General features: G+C 41.0%; 1 protein-coding gene across 9 annotated transcripts in view; it reads left to right on the forward strand.

The window, feature by feature from the left end:
• Nucleotides 1–17,990, forward strand: part of PFKFB1 (6-phosphofructo-2-kinase/fructose-2,6-biphosphatase 1) — a 105,566-nt gene that overhangs the window by 83,909 nt on the left and 3,667 nt on the right. For 6 of the 9 annotated variants that reach the window (XM_086388533.1, XM_086388542.1, XM_086388536.1 and 3 more), the window contains 4 exons: nt 3,315–3,522; nt 6,966–7,112; nt 12,775–12,879; nt 16,998–17,127. In XM_086388533.1, the coding sequence (XP_086244659.1) occupies nt 3,315–3,522; nt 6,966–7,112; nt 12,775–12,879; nt 16,998–17,127 (590 nt within the window). The remainder of the gene's footprint in view (nt 1–3,314; nt 3,523–6,965; nt 7,113–12,774; nt 12,880–16,997; nt 17,128–17,990) is intronic. The other 3 variants (XM_086388535.1, XM_086388540.1, XM_086388539.1) reach the window with 1 other exon arrangement.

A 17,990-nucleotide genomic window follows, 5' to 3' on the forward strand; every position in this document is an offset into this window, starting at 1 on the left:
CAGGAGGCAGTGATCAAGACCATCCCCAACAAAAAGAAATTCAAAAAGGCAAAATGGTTGTCTGAGGAGACCTTACAAATAGCTGAGAAAAGAAGAGAAGCTAAAGGCAAAGGAGAAAAGGAAAGACATACCCATCTGAATGCAGAGTTCCAAAGAATAGCAAGGAGAGATAAGAAAGCTTTCCTCAGTGATCAATGCAAAGAAATAAAGGAAAACAATAGAATGGGAAAGACTAGAGATCTCTTCAAGAAAATTAGAGATACCAAGGGAACATTTCATGCAAAGATGAGCACAATAAAGGACAGAAATGGTATGGACCTAACAGAAGCAGAAGATATTAAGAAGAGGTGGCAAGAATACAAAGAAGAACCATACAAAAAAGATCCTAATGACCCAGATAACAATGATGGTGTGATCACTCACCTAAAGCTAGACATCCTGGCGTCTGAAGTCAAGTGGACCTTAGGAAGCATCACTATGAACAAAGCTAGTGGAGGTGATAGAATTTCAGTTGAGCAATTTCAATTCCTAAAACATGGTGTTGTTAACGTGCTGCATTCAATATGCCAGCAAATTTGGAAAACTCAGCGGTCACCACAGGAGTGGAAAAGGTCAGTTTTCATTCCAATCACAAAGAAAGGCAATGCCAAAAACTACCATACAATTGCATTCATCTCACACACTAGCAAAGTCATGCTCAAAATTCTCCAAGCAAGGCTTCAACAGCATGTGAACCATAAACTTCCAGATGTTCAAGCTGGATTTAGAAAAGGCAGCAGAACCAGAGATCAAATTGCCAACATCTCCTGGATCATAGAAAAATCAAGAGAGTTCCAGAAAAGCATCTACTTCTGCTTTATTGACTACATCAAAGCCTTTGACTATGTGGATTGCAATAAACTTTGGAAAATTATTAAAGAGATAGGAATACCAAGCCACCTTACCTGCCTCCTCAGAAATCTGTATGCAGGTCAAGAAACAACGGTTAGAACCAGACATGGAACAAGGGACTGGTTCCATATCGGGAAAGGAGTATATCAAGGCTGTATATTGTCACCTTGCTTATTTAACTTATATGCAGAGTACATTATGTGAAATGCCAGGCTGGATGAAGCACAAGCTGGAATCAAGATTGCTGGGAGAAATATCAATAACCTCAGATATGCAGACGACACCACCCTTATGGCAGAAAGCAAAGAAGAACTAAAGAACCTCTTGATGAAAGTGAAAGAGGAGAGTGAAAATGTGGCTTAAAGCTCAGCATTCAGAGAACTAAGATCATGGCATCTGGTCCCATCACTTCATGGGAAATAGATGGGGAAACAATGGAAACAGTGACAGACTTTATTTTCTTGGGCTCCAAAATCACTGCAGATGGTGACTGCAGCCATGACATTAAAAGACACTTGCTCCTTGGAAGAAAGCTATGCCCAACCTAGACAGCATATTAAAAAGCAAAGACATTACTTTGACGACAAAGGTCCATCTAGTCAAAGCTATAGTTTTTCCAGTAGTCATGTATGGATGTGAGAGTTGAATTATAAAGAAAACTGTGCACAAAAGAATTGATGCTTTTGAACTGTGGTGCTGAAGAAGACCCTTGAGAGTCCCTTGGACTGCAAGGAGATCCAACCAGTCAATCCTGAAGGAAATCAGTCCTGAATATTCACTGATGCTGAAGCTGAAGCTCCAATACTTTGGTCACCTGATGTGAAGAACGCACTCATTGGAAAATACCCTGATCCTGGCAAAGATTGAAGGCAGGAGGAAAAGTGGGTAACAGAGGATGAGATGGTTTGATGGCATCACTGACTCGATGGACATGAGTTTGGGTAAGCTCCGGGAGTTGGTGATGGACAGGGAGGTCTGGTGTGCTGCAGTCCATGTTTCAAAGAGTCAGACTAGACTTAGCAACTGAACTGAACTGATAATTTTTATTTTAAATTATAAATGATGGGGGTATGCTGAGAAGAAATAGAAAATGTCATAGTTTTGATGTGAACTACCTCTAAATGATTCACATGATACTGGGCTTAAAAAAATCTTCGTAGAGAGAGTGAATATACCTACTCTTGGAGGATAGATGCATAGGAGCTCAGCTTTGGAAACCAGGGAAAGAACATCTTTTCAAGGAAAGAGAACAGTACCTTGTAAAGGTCTAGTTAAGTCTGAATAAAAAGTAGAGGAGTACAGAGAATATTTCAGCAAAAGCATTAAGCCTGAAATGAAACAAAGTTATGAGCATGGACATGGGACACTGAGGTGAGGCCAAGCACAGCCAATGTATGAAGGCACCTAAAATGTCACAATAAGCTAAAGAATTTGGAGTTTATCCTAATGCCACTCAGAACCTAGTGTCAGGAACAAGACAACAAGGTGACATCAGACATTTTCCACCTAGGCTCTAAGAGTCATAGGTTGAAGAGTTTGACATCAGGCAAATCACTTCCTCTCTCTGTGTTTCAGTTTCCTCACCTATAAACCAGAGATTATAGTCTCCACTTCCTAGAATGGCTATGAGGATTTATGGAGTTTGAAACCTCCCACCCCTGCCAGATGCGCGCACACACACACACATGAAATGCTCAGCAAATGCAAATGGCCTATGAGATGTAGGCAGTCAGGGACAGGCAGTCAGGCACAGTTGGCAGCTGCTTTTTTTTTTTTTTTTTTTTTTTTTGCTTTATGCAATAGATGTTTATATCAGAATATTAGGTGAGTTCTATTTTAAAATGTATTAGAAGGGCTGAATAATTTAAAGGGCCTACCCTTGCCAGAGTTCTTTAGTGACATGAAGAGATCTCCAGGTATTTCAGATATTTTTAAAGCATATTTGTAAGCATGACAGCAGATGCTCTGACTCTCAGACGTGAAAGAACAGTGACCATACCCTGTGCCTGACTGCCTGTCCCTGACTGCTTCCAACATCTCATAGGCCACTTGCATTTGCTTCCTGCTTGACTGTTGGAGGATTACTGTTTCTCTCTCAGTATGTCAGCAGTGTGAACCACAGAAGAGAGAATACTAGATGCATGGAGTGTAATGAATGAAAGTAAAAAAACAGTCTGGCTCAAACTGAGACTGAAGAAAGGAGACAAAGGGAGATGGTAGCAAGCAGTGAGCTCCTCAGGGTGGCCAGGAACCAAGTTTCTAGAACAGGTATGCAGAACAAGGCAAGGCTAGAGGAAAGGTAAGTGAGAGCTGTGTTATGGAGTAGGCTTGAAGGCAGGGTGTGTGGTTGGGGCTTTCTCTTGGGATCAGCTTCTCCAACATCAGCTCCTGAGCTGCCCTTGCTCCTGCTTGGACTGGCCCAGCCACCTGTCCTACATCAAGATCTTCGACGTGGGCACACGCTACATGGTGAATCGTGTGCAGGACCATATCCAGAGCCGCACAGTCTACTATCTCATGAACATTCACGTCACACCCCGCTCCATCTACCTATGCCGGCACGGTGAGAGTGAACTCAACCTCAGAGGCCGCATTGGAGGTGACTCTGGCCTCTCAGCTCGGGGCAAGCAGGTAGGGAAGGCCCCACGAATTCTGAAACGTTGACTGGGCTGGTTCAAGTGGGCCACAAGTTGGTGGGGTGGCTGCTGACTGGGTCCTGTGGGTGGAGGGACTCAGTGACAAGGTAAAAGCAGGTTCTGGCCACTCCTGCTCTTCCACCCCATTAACCACTCAGTCTTGACCCATCTTTGCATGGCTTCCATGTGCCACCAGCAACTCTGATGCTTTGGTCCTGGAATACCAGGCCTTCCCAGACCACTTGCTCCTCCAACCCCATTAAAATAAGTATTGTCTCTCCTGCCTAACTGGTCCCTTCATTTTTCTCACAACTCTGTGTCTTCATTTGTGCAGTTTCCGCCATGGAGGCTGCCCTCCTCTGTCCCTTCTGTCAGCTGATGACCATCCTTTGCATAGACAGCTGCCCTGAAGTGCCCCACACTTGAATCCATCTTCTCCTGCATTACTCAGGGCTGATGCTATGTTCCCAAACCCCCACTGCAGGTCATCACAGAGTTGACTCTTGTCCCCCACCAGTCACCACTTCTTTCCTGCCCTCCCTTCTCCACCTTTTCCAGGACCCATCTCCTGCTCCATGGGCTGACCCAGGAAGCCCTCCCCTGTCCTCTCTTGCCATCCCAGGCAGGTCACTTGGGCTCCATACCCCCAGTTCTGGCCCATCTCTGACTTTCATGGTGGGAGTCTCTTTTCTGAGTGAGTGAGTCAGTGGAAGTAGCTCAGTCTTGTCCGACTCTTTGAGACCCCATGGACTATACACTCCATGAAATTCTCCAGGCCAGAATACCAGAGTGGGTAGCCTATCCCTTCTCCAGCGGATCTTCCTGACCCAGGAATTGAACTGGGGTCTTCTGCATTGCAGGCGGATTCTTTACAAACTGAGCTATGAGGGAAGCCAATGGTGGGAGTCTCTTCTTTCTAGTCAAGAATAATGACCTGTATGTTATACTTGCTGCCCAAATAAAGAGACACATTTTCCTGCATTTGGCCCTCTCCCTGGGCTTGTTAAAGGGGCTTCCCAGGTGGCTCAGATGATAAAGAATCTATCTGCAGTGCAGGAGACCCGGGTTCGATCCCTGGGTTGGGAAAATCCCCTGGAGAAGGGAATGGCAACCCACTCCAGTATTCTTGCCTGGAGAATTCCAAGGACAGAGAAGCCTGGCTGGCTACAGTCCATGGGGTCACAGAGACGGACACGACTGAGTGACTAACATTTTCACTTTCACTAGGCTTGTTAACATAGGTATTGTTCTTGCTAGGAGGATGACTTGGGGTGGGATAAGAGGGAAATGAGGTGCAGGAGGGAAGGAGCTCCCTCTTTTATTGGGCACCTCTGCACATTCATGGCACCATGTACTTCCACATGTGTGGCCTCATTTAATCTTCACAACTCTGTGAGGTGGGCATTGCCATCACTGATTTATGGAAGAGGAGGCTGAGGCCCAGACAAGAACAAGAAGTGGCCTCTGGTCACACATTCAGTAAAGGACAGAGCCAGGACTGAAAACCAGGCCTTCCTGCTTGCCCCTCAGCCTCCCCCACTACAGAGCTGGCAGTGCTGCAGGCAAGTCATCATACCAGAAGCCTCAGTCCTCCTGGCTCCTTTTCTGTTACTTTCAGACTGGCAGTATCCCCTCAAGGTGGACTCTGACTTCTGACTATTACCTCTCTCACTCCTCAGAGCAGAGTCAGAGGCCATAGAGATGCCACCCAAGCCTGTGGCACCACCTACAGCCAGGGGTCTCTTGGTTGGGGCTGTCCATGGCCTTGCCCACACAACTAAGCACCAGTTTGGACACATGGCCATCTCCATACAATATGCCTCCTTAAACAGAAATGTGTACATGTACATGCACATGCCTGGCTCCAACTTTCATGCTAAAGAGTACAGTGCAACATGCATGGTTTCCAAAGTATTTTCCCATCAACTGTCATCCACAATCGAGCACAGTAGCTCTCACTATGTAATAGAGAGCACTCTGGTGGCTCCCCATCTACTATCTAATGTGACACTCATAGAAACCAGGCTGGGTGAGCTAATGCTGTTTGCATGCTACAGTCAGGAGATACAAAGCCAAGGTGGGCCCAAGATATGCCCCCAGGCCACAAAGGGACCCTGTGATGGAGCTGGGGTAGATTAAACCCCATCACTTGTCTCCCAATCAGGACTCCTTCCACCAGAGCACACTGACTGTTGACTCATAATCCATAATTAGAATGTGTGGACACAATGCCTATATTTGTACATAAAAATGTGTGCCTGTATCTGTACATTTGTGCAGATGTTCCCCACACATCATCTTGATTAAAAACATGTCTATCTGCAGAAGAAGAGTGAATCAGTTGCTCATATGCACTTCCACAAACCTAAGTGGTTCCTTTTGGTGCTGTCACTGTTTCCCTCACTGGATGGGCTGTCTATATATATGTATATATATATATATACATATATATATATATATATATATATTTATTTTAATTGGAGGCTAATTACTTTACAATATTGTATCAGTTTTGCCATACATCAACATGAATCCACCACGGGTGTACACGTGTTCCTTATCCTGAACCCCCCCTCCCACCTCCCTCCCCATATCATCCCTCTGGGTCATCCCAGTGCACCAGGCTGTGTCTTGAGAACTGGCCACCCCAGCACCCAGCACATGCCCACACACACTCAGTAAATATTTTAATACCCTTAGAATCTTAGTACCAGGTCCCCTGCTCAAGCAGTGACCTTTCACAAGGTCAAAGAGAAATGTCCCCCACATCCCACCCACATACACTTCCAGACCACACTCCGAGTACCCAGAATCCTAGAATTTCCTGCCCAGAGTCTGCTTCCAGTAGCTATATGGGGCCTGTCCAAGAGTCTGTTCACATGAGAACAGGACATGTCACAAAATCTTTCACACCTAGGGAAAGGAATGGCCAAGGGGTCACTGTTTGTATGTCATGGGGATTGGGGATATGATATAGACAGAATTTGTTCCTGTGACTGGATTATCCATAAGCATGTACTTAAGATGCCTAGGAGTACAGGATGTAGCAGAAATGGGAAAAGAAGGGAGGTGAACTATAAGTGGAGTGCTTCCATTTGTACTTTTGTCCCAGGCCCACAAATGTTAGAAGTGAGCTGTTTGAATGAATGAATAACCAAGCAGGAGGTTCTATGAACAAGCTTCAGTGAACACACACACACACACACACACATGCACATATACACACATAAATACACATATTCTTTTCTATTCCCTTGGTCCTTAGTCATGTGGGCAAAAATATGACTTTTTGTAAATTGGAAACATTTAAACTCTACTCCTCCTTGTTCATTATCACTCCATTATTTGTGGTAGATCTAAATTTATTCTCATGGTCACCTTGTCTTCTTTCATCTCTCTTTCTCCAATCCTCTCCTCCTTTGCACCCCCACTCCTCAGTATGCCTATGCCCTGGCCAATTTCATTCAGTCCCAGGGTATCAGCTCACTGAAGGTGTGGACCAGCCACATGAAGAGGACTATCCAGACAGCTGAAGCCTTAGGCATTCCCTATGAGCAATGGAAGGCCCTGAATGAGATTGATGCGGTGAGATGGAGGGGGATGGATTCCCTGGTGGGTGGTGACTCTAGACTTATCCCCTGGGTTGCCTTTACTCTGCCTCATATGCAGAACCTAATTAATTCAACAAACTTTTCTTGTGCTAAACACTGTTCTGTGCCTTGGGGATCCAGTGAAGTCCAGAACAGACAAGGTCTTCACTCTCATGGAGCCCAAAGTTAGACAGTGAATAAGACATTGCATTGCATGCAACAAAAGTTTGTGAGAGGGGAAATACAAGGATCTGCAGAGTCTCAGAAGGTGAGGATATTCTTGACAAGACAGTGGTAGAAGATTTGGAAGGAAAATTTCCTAGAAGCAGGCAAAATGGACTGGGGTAAGGGAATAATTTTAGTTCAAGGAATAAGGAACAGTTCATGTGAAAGCCCAGAGGTGATAATAGAGCATGGCATGTTCAGGGAACTGAGGGAAAACAGCAGAGAGTCTGAGGTGATTGTAAGGTCTGGAGAGAAGGGAGATGAGGTTGGAAAAGAAGAGAGCTTATAGGGCTTTATAGTCCATATTAAGGGATTTGGATGCTACCCAAAAATGGGAAAACATTGATGTAGTCTAAGTCAAGGAGGAGTGGGCTACCATGTGCAAAATAGATAACTAGTGGGAAGCTGCTGTATAGTACAGGGAACTCAGATTGGTCCCCTGTGATAACCTAGAGGATGGGGGTGGGGAATGGGAAGGAGGCTCAAGAAGGAGGGGATATATGTATACTTAAAGCTGATTCACTTTGTTGTATAGCAGAAATCAATGCAACATTGTAAAACAATTATCTTCCAATTAAAAATTATTTTTAAAAAATTTACCTTCCTCGCCAAAAGGAGGAGTGGGCTGAATGTGATTCACATTTTCTTAAAGACCATGCTGTGAAGACTCCACCCATGACTCCATCATGATCATGTCTGGAGACTAGGTGGGAAGAGGGCCAGAATGAGAATGCATACCAGTATGGAGATGACTGCATTAGTCTAGGCAAGAAGTGAGGGTGTGATGGACCAGATGTGTATTGGAGATGAAATGAAGGAAAAACTTAGTGAATATTTCATCTGAGCCTCATGACATGACAGTCTTTCTTTAGAGTCAGGTTTTTCTATGAGCTCTTTAAGAAGATATTTCCTCTCCATTGTCTCACCTGCACTATAGGCACATTTACATCAGGTAACAGCCCACAGATTATGATTGTTAGATACTAAAGTAAAAGCTTCACCACAGATGTAGATAACTTCTGTGTAGGTAGGTTAACCTGATTGCCTGCTAGATAAATACAGGAAGTATGTGTGTGCATGCATAATAACATATATACTCAACTACAGATGTATAGAAACACACATATTTAGAAAATGGATGTACAACATTGTTATACATATCACATATATTATTATAGAATACATGTGAGACAACTTTTCATCATAATAGTTCAGTTATTGTTTGTTTCTGGCACACACATGGTATAAGCATTTATTGGATCCCTACTCCATTTCAGACTCTAGAATAGTGCTAGAGAGAGAAATTGGTTTCTGTCTTCATTGAATTTTCAGAAAAAAATAGGGTAGTCAGAGGAATACAAAACAGCATGTGTGATGCAGACTCTGATAGGCTAGAATGTGGGCATCTGACCCAGCCATGATCTGCCTGGAGGAAGTGATGCCTACTTAAAACCTGAGAGCTGAGTAACAGTGAGCCAAGTAGAGAGGATCAGGAATCATGCAAAGAAAGCAGCATAAGCAAAGAGGGAATTGTGTATGTGTATAGAGAAGGCAATGGCAACCCACTCCAGTACTCTTGCCTAGAAAATCCCATGGACAGAGGAGCCTGGAAGGCTGCAGTCCATGGGGTCGCTGAGGGTCGGACACGACTGAGTGACTTCACTTTAACTTTTCACTTTCAGGCAGTGGAGAAGGAAATGGCAACCCACTCCAGTGTTCTTGCCTGGAGAATCCCAGGGACGGGGGAGCCTGGGATTAATTAATCTAAGCAATATTAATTATAGAGTAATATATTCCATTGATTGTTTTTTAAATGTGTCTTGTACATTCTATACTAGTCTCTTTTACATATATTATCTCTAATATTCAAAATACTGTTGTGAGATAGTTATAATTATCCTCATTTTGCAGATGAGGAAAATAAAATTCAAAGAAGTTAGGCGATTTTCTTTAAGTCAATAAGGAATCAGAGGTCACTTCCACAGGCAACAGATTCCCAGCATGCCTCAGAATAGAAAGTCAAAGCCAATCTGGAAGGACTTTGTGAATATACAGAGTGCACTTTCTCCCATGGGCAGTGTCAGATGCAGGTTTTACACTGCCTATCTTCTTGTAGGTTGGGGCAGGGGTGAACCTAACTCCTAAGAAAAGCCTGGTTGGTGACTCAAAAGACAACCAGAGCCCATTGCTTCACTACAGGAAGGTCTAATTGGAATCTACCAAACCAGAAGGGAATCTTATAAACCCAACATTGATCCCACCTCTAACAACAGACACCTCACTTCTGTGGATTTCTTAGTGAGAACTCATTCTTTAAGAGCCCTTAATTCCTTCTTTGGGTCAGGAGAGTGTATATCCCCAAGGACCACTCTGAAACTGAGGAATTTGCTAATTCTTGCATTCTGAGAGAGGTCTGTGGATACCTATTTCTTTATCTGCCAGAGGTCCTGGAGAAGAAGTGTAGGCAGAAAGGATGGGAAATGTGATAACATTGAAAAGCCCTGTTGTGGATGTGTACATACACATGCACTTGTGTACACAGTCACAGACATCCACCACAGGTATGTTTACACTCACAGATATGCATTTCACAGACACATAGACTAACTAGTCAAGCACAGGTTTCCTCTCAGACACATCTACCAATCATATGTGCACCATTCATGCACACACACACACTTACAGACAGACACACCTAGAGGTACATATCACATTCACTGTAGATACGCATGCAATCTTTGCATATATTTACATCACATAGATACATAGAGGCATACCATGGACACACTAACAGTACAGACATACAGCCTCAGCCATATTACCACAGATTCACACAGACCTCAGACATAGACACATAGATACTCACACATATGTTTATAGATATACACATTTCAGAGACACACACACCACAGACACACTGAGACCCACATGAAGAGACAGACCACAGAGACATCTATGCACACACATTCTTAGATGATGAGACATCCTTTATATACATACATATACTCATACTTATATATATATATATACTTACATATATATGCTGACACAAATGCACAACCAATAGCATAAGACCTTAAACATACCAAAAATATACATCATGAGCAAGCTACACACACACAAACACAGTCACAAATTCTTAAACCCACAAATTTATAAAAATACACATATATGTACAATGTACACCTATAAACCTGCTAGGATAATCATAGAGAAACACCACAGATACCCACCATGCACTCAGCCTGAACACACCTATGCACATGCACTCATTCTCACATCCACACAGCTACATACCTTGTGCACACATATACACATATACCAGACAACAAATAGAATGTATTGTCTCCTTCCACAGGGGCAGTAAAGTGAAGTAGTGAAAGTGTTAATTGCTCAGTTGTGTCCAACTCTTTGCAACTCCATGGACTATAGTCCACCAGGAAGAAGAAGTGGCAAGTATACAAAGAAGAACTATACAAAAAAGGTCTTAATGATGCAGATAACCACAATGATGTGGTCACTCACCTAGAGCCAGACATCCTGGAGTGTGAAGTCAAGTTGGCCTTAGGAAGCATTACTACCAACAAAGCTAGTGGAGGGGATGGAATTCCAGTTGAGCTATTTCAAATTCTAAAAGATGATGCTGTTAAAGTGCTGCACTCAGTATGTCAGCAAATTTGGAAAATTCAGCAGTAGCCACAGGATTAAAAGGTCAGTTTTCATTCCAATCTCAAAGAAGGGCAATACCAAAGGGACTACCATACAATTGTGCTCATGTCACATGTTAGCAGGATAATGCTCAAAATCCTTCAAGCTAGGCTTCAACAGTATATGAATCGAGAACTTCCAGATGTACAAGCTTGGTTTAGAAAGGGCAGAGAAACCAGAGATCAAATTGCCAACATGTGCTGGATTGTAGAAAAAGCAAGGGAATTCCAGAAAAATATCTATTTCTGCTTCATTGACTATGCAAAAGCCTTTGACTGTGGATCACAACAAATTGTGGAAAATTCTTCAAGAGACGGGAATATCAGACCACCTTACTTGTCTCTTGAGAAACCTGTATGAATGCCAAGAAACAATAGTTAGAACTGGATATGGAGCAATAAAGTGAAAGTGAAAGTGAAGTCATTCAGTCGTGTCCGACTCTTTGCGACCCCATGGACTGTAGCCTATCAGGGTCCTCTGTCCATGGGATTCTGCAGGCAAGAGTACTGGAGTGGGTTGCCATTTCCTTCTCCAAGGGATCTTCCCAACCCAGGGATCGAACCCGGGTCTCCCGCATTGCGGGCGGGCACTTTATCGTCTGAGCCACCAGGGAAGCCCACATGGAACAATGGACTGGTTCAAAATTGGGAAAGGAGTACGTCAAGGCTGTATATTGCCTCCCTGCCTATTTAACTTATATGCAGAGTACACCATGCAAAATGCCGGGCTGGATGAAGCACAAGCTGGAATCAAGATTGCTGGGAGAAATATCAACAATCTCAGGTATGCAGATGATATCACTCTAATGGCAGAAAGCAAAGAGGAACTAAAGAGCCTTTTGAGGAGGGTAAAAGAGAAAAGTGAAAAAGCTGGCTTAAAATTCAGCATTCAAAAACTAAGATCATGGTATCTGGCCCCATCACTTCATGGCAAATGGATGAGAAAAAAGTGGAAAGAGCGACAGACTTTATTTTCTTGGGCTTCAAAATCACTGTAGACAGTGACTGCAGCCACGAAATTAAAAGACACTTGCTCCTTGGAAGAAAAGCTATGACAAACATAGACAGTGTATTAAAAACCAGACATCACTTTGCCAACAAAGTGCATATAGTCAAAGCTATGGTTTTTCCAGTAGTCATGTATGGATGTGAAGGTTGGATCATAAAGAAGACTGAGTGCTGAAGAACTGATCCTTTCAAATTGTGGTGCTGGAGATGACTCTTGAAAATCCCTTGGAAAGCAAGGAGATCTAACCAGTCAATCCTAAAGGAAATCAGTCCTGACTATTGATTGGAAGGACTGATGCTGAAGCTGAAGCTCCAATACTTTTGGCCACCTGATTTGAAGAGCTGACTCATTGGAAAAGATTCTGATGTTGGGAAGGATTGAGGGCAGGAGGAGCAAGGGGTGACAGAGATGGTTGGTTGGTGGGGTGATGAGAGGGTTGAATAGCATCATCAAGTCAATTGACATGAGTTTGAGCAAACTCCAGAAGATAGTGAACAATAGGGAAGCCTGGTGTGCTGCAGTTCATGGAGTTTTAAATAATTGTACTCGACTAGTGACTGAACAACAACAGACAGCAGACCCAAACCTAGAGGTGTGTTAGCAGAAACCCAGGTGCTTGTGTGCTAATGTTCCACGATCATTGGCCTCAGAACTACGGTAAAGGCTGTGGAGATTTCAACTTGTGAAAACTTTTGTCCCCAAATAATTTTTCTCAGGGTGTCTGTGAGGAGATGACCTATGAAGAAATCCAAGAACACTACCCTGAAGAATTTGCACTGCGAGACCAAGATAAATACCGCTACCGCTATCCTAAGGGAGAGGTAAGATTTGGAGGGGTGGCCAGACTCTTAGGACTCCTCCCCAGTATCTTTATTCCAACTACCAGGATTCCATATTTCCCCAGACAGCTTTAGAAACAGGGTAAAGCAAATTTTGCATCTTCCATCCCACAAAGCACATGATTATCTGGCCCTGGGCTCTCTCATTCTTGGCTATAAGCAACATATTCCTCTTTTTAAAGGCTGTACATTTGCCCGTTTATTTCCTTCTTTCAGGAAAGCTCACTTTATCCTAGACTTTGTCTTTAATATTCTTTCACTAATGGCATCCGAAATATTTTATTGTACTTTAATTTTCTGACACTTTATTGCCAAGTTGCCTAAAGTTCCAGCCTTTCTGGACTGTGAGTTGGAGTCCCAAGTAACAATGGCTAATGGTTTAACCAACTCTTCTTCCATCATATGAGCCAGATTATCAGTTCCCTATTCCCATGCGGTGGTGAATCCTCATTGCTTTCAACCTAGCCTCCATTTAGCCAGTTTCACATGTTAGAATATTTATTAGTCATACTCCATTTCTGATACAGATTCCTGGGGGAAATTATCAGAAAGCAGAATATTAGAGAAGATGAAATGATAGATATCCTGTGTTACAAAGCACTTTAACATTTGTATTTTCATCTTCAGAAATGACATTATGAAGTCAGTGACTGTGCCCTCATTTTCCTTTTCATATTTTAAGGTTATATTATCAGAGGCATACAAATTTAAAGCAATTATATCTCCTATGTAAATTGTATATTTTATAATACAGTGAGCAAGCCTCTTTCCCCGCTAATAATGCTTCTTTTATATGATACTAAAATTTTATCTGCTCAGTATTTGGTTAGTTACTTACTTTCAACTTCTCTGTGTAGTTTTGTTTTGTTTCCTATAGACAACATAGAGATGGGTTTTGTTGGTTTTAATAAACACTGGAAATATATGACTTTTGAATGGCAAGTTTGGTATACTTTTATTTTAATTACTGACTTATGTGAATTTATTTCTATTCTCTTATTTTGAGCTCTCTAGGCTTGGTTATTTTTTGTCTTTTCCTCCCTTTAGAATTGATAAAATTTTCCATCTATGTTTGAGTTGTGCAATCTCTTTCCATTCTTTTAGAGTTACTCTTAACATTTTAATATGTATGACTGACAAAATCTAAAAATCAATATCTCTACCTGCCTCCTGAACCAGTATAAAAACTTTACAACTCTGGTCACTCCCTCTCTTATATTGTTTGTTGTTTTTTATTTTACTTACTTCAAACTTGTGTCTTATTCCCTAAATGAATTATTATTCTTAGTATTAAATTTATTATTGTAAGCACAGCTTACTCAGTGAGTGTTAATTGAATGAATGCTTGCTGAAGCACTTCAGTTTATACCAGTCTATCAGAATACATCACTATTTGTCCCTATAATGCCAACATATTGTATTTTGGGGTTAAATTGACATTACCAAAGTAAAATTATTATGAATTCTAGATAAAATAGAATTATTTCCAAACAATTAATAAACTTTGTACCCACACAGATGGATTTTTTCTTTTTAAAAAATTTTATTGGATTATAGTTGATTTACAATGTTGTGTCACATATACATATACTTATTCTTTTTCGGGCTCTTTTCTCATATAGGTTATCACATAATATTGAAGAGTTCCTTGTGTTATTCCATTGGCTCTTACTGATTATCTATCTTATATATAATTGTGTATGTCTATTAATCCCAAGTGCCTGACTTATCCCCCCTTGCACATTTTTCCTTTGGTAACCATAAGCTTGTTTTTGATATCTGTAAGTCTGTTTCTGTTTTCTAAATAAGACTATTATATCATTTTTAAAATTAGATTCCACATATGCGTGATGTCATATAATATTTGTCTTTTTCTGTCTGACTTCAGATAATCTCTAGGTTCATCCATGTTGCTGTAAATGGCCTTATTTCATTCTTGTGATGGCTGAGTAATATTCCATTATATATGTTAATTAATATATACACAATGAAATTTATATGTATACAATGGAATATATTAATATTCAATTCATCTGTTTATAGACATTTAGGTTCTTCTTCTCCATTCATTTGTGTTGATAGACATTTAGGTTGCTTCCATGTCTTAGCTTTTGTAAATAGTGCTACAAAGAACATTGGAGTACATGTATCTTTTTGAATTATGGTTTTCTCCAGATAAATGCCCAGGAGTGGGATTGCTGGGTCACATGATAGTTCTATTTTTAGTTTTTTTAAGGAACTCCATTCCCATTCTGTTCTCCTAGATGGATTTTATATAGTAGAAATTAGAGGAAATCACTTATCTAATTAAAATATAATTTTTACTAGCTAAAAAAATACTGTATATAGTCAGTGTTTATTTAGATTAAACCACATATTTACCAATTCCTTTGATCATTCTTTCATGTTACATCTCAGGTTTTCCTTCTGAGTTAAATGTCTATCTTTTTTTAGAATTTTCTTTAGGAGGATCTGTTGGTAGTAGACTCACCTTTCCTTTTGTCTAAAAATGTCTTTTGGAGGGGTGGTCCTCAATCCTAGATGGTACTTTGGCAAGGTATAAAACACTAGGAACACAATTTTCTCTCTGGAGTTATCATCCCCACTGTCTTCTGGTTTCTAACATGGCTAAGAAGTCTCCTACAAGTCTAATTGTTATTTCTTTTCTCTCTGGCTGCTTTTAGGGTCTTTGGGTCTCTATTGCTTTTAAGTTTCACTCTGATATGTCTAAATATCAATTTCTTTTAATTTATCTTGCTCAGAATTAATTGGAATTCCTAAATCTGAGAATTGAGATTCTTCATCAATACTAGAAAATTCCCAGGCATTATATCTTTAGCTATTCCTCTCTCATATTTTCTTTATTATCTCCTTCTAGAAATTCAACTAGATATGTGTTAGTTTTACCTCTATGCTTCATGTCTCCAAACTTCTTATTTTCGATCTCGTTGCCACATTCTGGGTAATTTCTTCAGCTCTGTCTTCCAAAACATTTTATTTAATGCTCTGCATACTCTATCCATTGAGATTTCCATTTTAATGAATATATTCTTCATTTATAAAAATTCTACTTAATTCTTTTTCAAATCTGGATCTTATATTCAATAGCATCTTATTTCTTCCTTGCATTTTTGAGTCAATCTTTTACTTCTCTAAAAATCTCAGTAATATTTATTTTATATTGTGGATCCTTTATCTTAAGTTGTTAGAGTTCTTGTTGTTTCTGCTTATTTTTACTTATTATAGCTTATGTTCCGTGTATGTTATATGAGCCTCAGTTTGACAAAAATTTATCTGTGGAAAATCCATGCAGCCTCAGTTGAGAGAATCTAGAGAGAATTTACATTTGCTTTTTCCAGACACTCCTGGAAGCAAATGACTTGAAATCACTTTTTATTAAACTCTCAGCTTAGCATTTTCTGAAACACATGGGTAATATAATTCTGAACCACAAATCTATCTAATATGTTTGGGGTTATACATTCTTAGTGGAGGCTTTTCCTAATTTTTTCCACCAAAAGTGAGGCAGAGACATATTTTCTTATTGTTTCCCTTTGCCTGTGGATATATTTTTTAGTTTATAATTTTATTGAGGATGTAGTCCTTTGAAGGTCCCAGATAAATCCCTACCCTATATACACCTAAGGTTTCATCTCATATTTCTATTATGTTTTAAAAGCTCAAGGCTCTTGAATACTGTGATTGGCAAATGTCCCCATGGGAATTATGGCTTCTCTATCCATTTATCACTCTTTTCCCCAAGTTTTTCTTCATTTGGGAACCCTATATTCATAATGTTTTGTTTTCTTGAAAGATCAGCAATGCAAACATTTATTTTATCCAGCTTTTCTAGGGATTTTTTAGTGGAAAGTTTTATTATTGTTATTGTTATCTATTCCACTATATTGATTGCCCCATTTAATAGATGAAAAAGTAAGGCCCCAGGAAGGAAGGAAGTGAGTTGCCCAAGGTCATACTGCTGACTAACAACTGAACTGGCACCAAAATCGAGTTTTCCTGATTCCTGGTCTAGAGTTCTTCTCCTCAGGGCAAATGTGCCTCATCTCCTCTTCTTACCCAAATGTTTCTCTCCCTTTCAGTCTTACGAGGATCTGGTCCAGCGTCTGGAGCCAGTTATAATGGAGCTAGAACGGCAGGAAAATGTATTGGTGATCTGCCATCAGGCTGTCATGCGGTGCCTCCTGGCCTACTTTCTGGACAAGAGCTCAGGTACCACTTTTCTCTCTGTTCCTGGCATGGGAGCTGCATGTAAGTTGAGACTCTGACAACAGAAACTGGTGGTTTTTATCTTAATAGTTAAGAGTACAGTATTTAGAACAAGGGTGCATGAGTCCAATTTCTTACTCTGTCTCGTGATACCTTTGGCAAATTACTTTAACCTCTCCCCGGTGGCTCAGTGGTAAAGAATCTGCCTACAGAGCAGGAGCCACAGGAGACGTGGGCTCGATCCCTGGGTCAGGAAGATCCCCTGGAGGAGAGCACAGGCAACCCACTCCAGTATTCTTGCTTGGAGAATCCCATGGATGGAGGAGCCTGACAGGCAACAGTCCATGGGGTCGCAAAGAGTCAGACACAACTAAAGCAACTTAGCAGGCAGCAGGCTCTGTTCTCAGTTTCCTCATCTGTAAAAAAGAGAGAATGATTAAGTTTAAATAAATTAATATATGTATAGAGCTTAGAACAGTTCATGACACAAAGTATGGGCAATATAAGTATTAGCTGCTACTATTAATATCAGTGTTATTATGAGTTAACATTTTCAAAGCCAACCTAAACAATCTTTTTCAACCTGAGAAAGCTGAGCCAGTATTTCTCAGAGACATGCTGTCATCAGGTGGAATGGGACTTCTTGTGACTTTTTTTTTTTTAACTTTTTGGCCACATCATGCATGTGGCATGGAGGCTCTTATTTCCCTGACCAGGGATCCAACATGCCCCCTGCAATGGAAGCATGGAATCTTAACAACTGGACCACCAGGGAAGTCCCTAGTGTCTTGATTTTGATTATAGGTTTCTGTCTTTGCTCTAGGGATGATTTCTCAAAGATAGTGGTGTTTTGATTTTTAAATGAT

The sequence above is a fragment of the Bos grunniens genome, chromosome X (genome assembly GCF_055505025.1).
Source record: "Bos grunniens cultivar Pamir isolate PY7600 chromosome X, Bosgru_T2T1.0, whole genome shotgun sequence".
NCBI classification, from domain to species: domain Eukaryota; kingdom Metazoa; phylum Chordata; class Mammalia; order Artiodactyla; family Bovidae; genus Bos; species Bos grunniens.